We start from the raw sequence: 5,110 nt of genomic DNA, 5'->3' as shown, positions 1-5,110 counted from the left end.
GGCACCACTGGTGTGCGTGGCTGGCCATGTTACTTAAACTCTCCAAGATTTTCTTCCTCTTTCCCAAAAAGCATCACATTACATCACAGGGATTCTGTGAAGGCTAAAGATATGCCATCTCTATGATTTTTAGGCTCTCCGTTCACTCTTTAATTTGATGCTTAAAAGTCTGTAAAGTGAGAGTAGTTTTTTTGTTGTTGATTTTTAAAGTCTTAGAAATGTGTACCTCTTTCCTTTCACTTTTCCCTGTTCGGTCTTTTAAACTTGATCACTTTAGAAGGCAGGCAGGCTTCTAGAAGTGCCTGGCTTGGAGGCATGCGGGCTCTGGCGGTGGGTCACCTGGTTCATTCCCAGCTCCACTGCTTTCTAGCTGTGTGACCTTGCTTAAGTCCCTCATCTTTAAGCCTCAATGTCCTCATCGGTAAAATGGTCATATTATTAGTACTCGTTTCATGAGTTATTGTATGGAGTGCCCTAGATCAGCACTTTACAACAGAACATTCGGTGACGATGGGAATTTCTGTATCTACATTGTCTGCAGTAGTGTTCTTTTTTTTTTTTAACTTTATTACTGGAGTATAATTGCTTTACAAGGTTGTGTTAATTTCTGCTGTACAACAAAGTGAATCCGCTGTATGTAGACACATATCCCAGCCTGCTCTATGTCTGTGGTGGTCATGTATAGCTAGTGGCTGCTAGATTGAACACGTGGCACTTTATTGTACATACCAGACCACTTTATACACAGTAAGTAAGCTATTATTTTCACCTTATTTTATTATTTAATTAGAAAATTCTATAATTTTCCTTTATTCACTCATAAAATCTTTTACAGACAATTTCAAATGGAGTTTTTTGGAACACAGTAAAAATTCAAACCAACATACATTCTAGTAATGATAGTTTTGATGTTCTTACTTCAAGTTCTAGTTTAGGTAAGTTTCTAATTCTATTCAAAATGCTCTGAAATCTCAAAATAATGCCAGTACTTGTGGGGAAAAAAGACTTTTAATCTTTATCTATTCTAAGAGACTTAGGAGAGTAAAGGAAACAAAATCTTTGCTACTATTAAGAAATCATGGTGTACAGTAAGGAACTTTGATACCTTTGGTGAGAAATACTGGACTATATTATGATGAGATGTTAGGTCTATTTGATAGTTTTAGAATCTAAGGTATTTTGATATTAAAAAAGAGGCCCCCAAAGCCATTTTATATCTTAATTTAGCTAAGTATCATGAATAATAATAAAATTAAATAATAAAATTAAAATAAATACAAAGATATGTATTATAGTATTTTAGAACTGGTATTATTTGTTTTGCAGTAGAATTTGAAGCATACAGAATATAAGCTGGAGACAAAAATCCCAGGACTGTCTTACAAGCCTTACACATCTAACCCTCTTCAACATGGACAACACTGATATTGCAATGAGCAGAGTTAAAATAGTGAACCATTTCTAAATCACATACTTCACATCAGCTTTCAGGAAGGTATTCTAGAATGCTTCTCTAATGACATTTTACAGCACAACGTGCTCACAGATTATTTCTTACCTGGTCACTGCTTGGAAAATACTGAATAAAAAATCCAAGAACCAACCCAGTCACCACACCAATGATCACCTCCAAAACGCCTTTGAGAACATTAAAAACTGTGGAGCCTTAAAAACACGTAAGAAGAAAAACTTCAGCCAGAATTCTAAATCCATAAACACACAGAGTTTAATCATTAACATAAAGCATGTAACTACATACAAGGAAAAATTTACAGATATTTCCTGCTCTCCGCATTCTTCAAGTGTCTAATTAAATGGGCCTGTGTTAAGGAAAGTATGCATATTACTGGAGATCGATTTTAAAACGGGCATAAGTTATGAGTTGTGCACCTTTGTCTATGCTTACTTCAGTATAAATTTACTTAACTTATTATTTACTAAGAAAACATGAAAGATAAAATTCATGAATCAGGGCTTTGTTATATTGTATTATATGCATAGGCTGTGAGTAGACAGATCTAGTATTTAAACTTCCATTTAAGAGCTTGATATTTTAATAATAAATGTACATTGATTTTAGTGGCTCTAATATGTATAGAATATAGTAACATAAAAATTATTAGTTAGTTTTGTCTGACTCTTTGCGACCCCATGGACTGTAGGCTGCCAGGCTCCTCTATCCGTGGGATTTTCCAGGCAAAAATGCTGGAGTGGGTTGCCATTTCCTTCTCCAGGAGATCTTCCCTGGCCTAGGGATCTAACTGGGGTTTCCTACATTGTAGGCAGACTCTTCCATCTGAGCCACCAGGGAAGGCCCCATGGTAACGTTAAGACTCTGGCAATTAAAGTAAAACATCTTTTCTTACTACAGTGAGCGTAGGGGACTTACCCCTTCTCAAATATTATTTCTAAGAGCAAATCTGAAAATAAATTATTTTTGAAACTGCTCTTGGAAGAGCCTTTGTTGCTTAGGCTCTTTGAAATAACATAATATAGAGGTAAGTAAACTATATATTCCCCCATAGCAAACAGGGTTTAGGAAACTTTAAAAAAATCTTTGCTAGCACATTGTGCAGAAAATTATACTAAAACTGCTCAACATATAAAGCCCTTCTCACATACTGTCCTAAGGAAATGTGTACCAATGAGTTATGTGGTTTCTTATTATTGTAGTTTCAGGTACAGAATATGTCACCCCGAAGTATGTCACTTTGGCATAAGGATTATTTTGAGCTGAAGGCAACTGGGAAGAATCAGATACAAGATAAGTTCTCTGTCTTCTCTCTATTTGCTTTTAAAAGCAGGATATGAATGTGTAAAGCTGTCCCTCTTGCCTCTCTATCAGGAGAGACAGAAGTTAACCACCAAGGCAACTGGGAACCCTAATCAGCCCAGGGACAGCACCAGAGGAATCTACATAACAAACTGCTAAATTAGCCCTTATCTAACCATAGTTTGCTCATGTATTTGCCTTTTCACAATTTGTTGCCTCTAAAAGCTCAAAGTCCTTTTCTTTTATCTTGCATTTCTCTACAAAATTATTGTTGTTTGCTAAGATGCTATAGAAACCCCAATTCTAACCATCCCAAGTTACTCAGCACCGTCTACTCCTGTGTGTAAGCATGACGCACAGGCTAATAAACTGCATTTCTCTTGTTAATCTGTCTTTGGTCAGTCTGATTTACTGGGTCCCAGTCAATGAACCCAGGATCAGTAGAGGGGGAACATCTTTTCCTCCTCTACAGTTTTAATCATCTCTTATTAAAAAAAAAGAGAGAGAGAGAGAGAATTCCATGGTGGTACAGTGGTTAAAACTCTGCACTTTATTTGCTGAGGGCCTGAGTTCAATACCCGGTCCAGGAACTAAGATCCCATAAGCCGCATGGTGCAGCCAAAAAACAAAACACAAAACTTAACCTCTGTAGTGATTTTTGTTTAGCAGGACAGTTCTCTGTTAGGTAATGATGTGACTGACACAAGGATCTAGCTGGGGTAGTAGCCCAAGCCTTGAGCTAATATGATAAATAATTCACTATATATTTTCAATTTACTATAAATGTGTAGAAAGGAACCAATTAGTTTCAGTGTCTGATATAGTGTGTGCATGCATGCTAAGTCACTTCAGTCATGTCTGAGTCTTTGTGACCCCATGGACTGTAGCCTGCCAGGCTCCTCTGTCCATGGGATTCTTCAGGCAAGAGTACTGGAATGGGTTGCCATGCCCTCCTCAGGCTCTGATAAAGTAAGGTTGTTTAAAAAAAGACTTCTTATGTCCTGCCTCTGGTAATTCTGATTTAGTAAATCTGACAAGGCTTGGGATCCACATTGTAGAAGAGACTGCAGGGAGTTTCCATTCAAAAGGCCTAAGGACCACACTTCATGCAGCACGGCTGAGGAGGCACAGCATTGCTGACTGCAAAGGTTGTTCAGGCTATCCACAGCCCCCAGCCTTGCAGACCCTCCTCATTGCTCTCCTTGCCCTGCTCTTTATTATCCCCTGGGATTCTAATGCAAACTCTAAAGCCATGGTTTCCACTCCCAGAGGTTCTGATTTAATTGGCCTAAAGGTGGTACCTAACATGAGTATTTTAAAAAACTCCCCAGGTAATACTAGTGTGCAGCTGAGGCTGACAACCATGATTTTAAAGGTGTATATACCAGGAAAACAACGAGAACATACTTTTGGATAGGTACAGCAGAATGAAAAGAGACAAAGTATAGATCTGACTTAATAGGTAAGTGGGAATCCTTGTTGTATTTTTTTTTTTTTTTTTTTGGCTGCACCACACAGCTTGTGGGATTTTACTTCTCCAACTAGAGATTGAACCCATACCTCCTGCATTGGAAGAGTGGAGTCTTAACCACTGGGCCACCAGGGAAGTCCCCCTCATTGATTCTTAAACAGGAAGGTAACCTTATGAAAGCCATGTTTTGACAAGATGAATGTTCCCATGACATAGGGCAGGGAGTGTATATATTTGACAACTTTGGGGCAACAGGAAGAGATGAAGTTCTAGGTAATCGGCAGAAATCATATGTAATCAAACAAACAAACAACAAAAAAAAGGGACAATAACTACAGCAGGGTGGAGAGCCTGAAAATCCATGACCTTCTAAGGTGTGTTCCTGTGAGATAATCTGAAGATAATTACAATTAAGCTACAAATACATTTTGCCAATAGTATGAAACCACAAATCTTATCTCCCAATCTTGGACATGGATTAAAAAATGAACTTAAATTTATGCGGCACCAAAGGAGAGTGAAGTCTTAAATACTGGGAGAGAAAAAAATGCATTCTTTTTTTATTACTACTTAAAATATAATGTGTCCATATCAAACACTAAGTATTAAAAAGATACCCATTAAAATCATTTGCTGCTATTACACATAAAATGTTAAAACTGTTCCTATTTTAGAAGAGTGCTGTTTCTTCCACTTGGCTTGCTCTCTGTCGTTGCGCTCCTTGAAAATCTCCTCATCCCTTGTGTGAGGTCTCCAAGACCGAACTTTCCCAGAGGCTCCAAGCAAAAGCTGTTCTAATCCTTCTTTAAACTCTGAAAATTTGAATCTCCCCTTACTGAACTTACCAGACTGCTTGAGCAGTTTCT

At 37.7% G+C, this 5,110-nt stretch overlaps 1 protein-coding gene across 3 annotated transcripts in view; it reads right to left on the bottom strand.

Annotated features, from left to right (window-relative positions):
- SLC9B2 (solute carrier family 9, subfamily B (NHA2, cation proton antiporter 2), member 2) overlaps positions 1 to 5,110 on the bottom strand; it is a 60,230-nt gene that overhangs the window by 21,793 nt on the left and 33,327 nt on the right. For all 3 annotated transcript variants that reach the window (XM_010848271.1, XM_010848270.1, XM_010848269.1), the window contains one exon: positions 1,559 to 1,665. In XM_010848271.1, coding sequence (XP_010846573.1) covers positions 1,559 to 1,665 — 107 coding nt within the window. The remainder of the gene's footprint in view (positions 1 to 1,558; positions 1,666 to 5,110) is intronic.

Source organism: Bison bison, unplaced genomic scaffold (assembly GCF_000754665.1).
Source record: "Bison bison bison isolate TAMUID 2011002044 unplaced genomic scaffold, Bison_UMD1.0 scf7180017864263, whole genome shotgun sequence".
Taxonomy (NCBI): domain Eukaryota; kingdom Metazoa; phylum Chordata; class Mammalia; order Artiodactyla; family Bovidae; genus Bison; species Bison bison.
The sequence above is the reverse complement of the archived record's forward strand: the minus strand, read 5'-3'. Positions and strand labels throughout refer to the sequence as shown.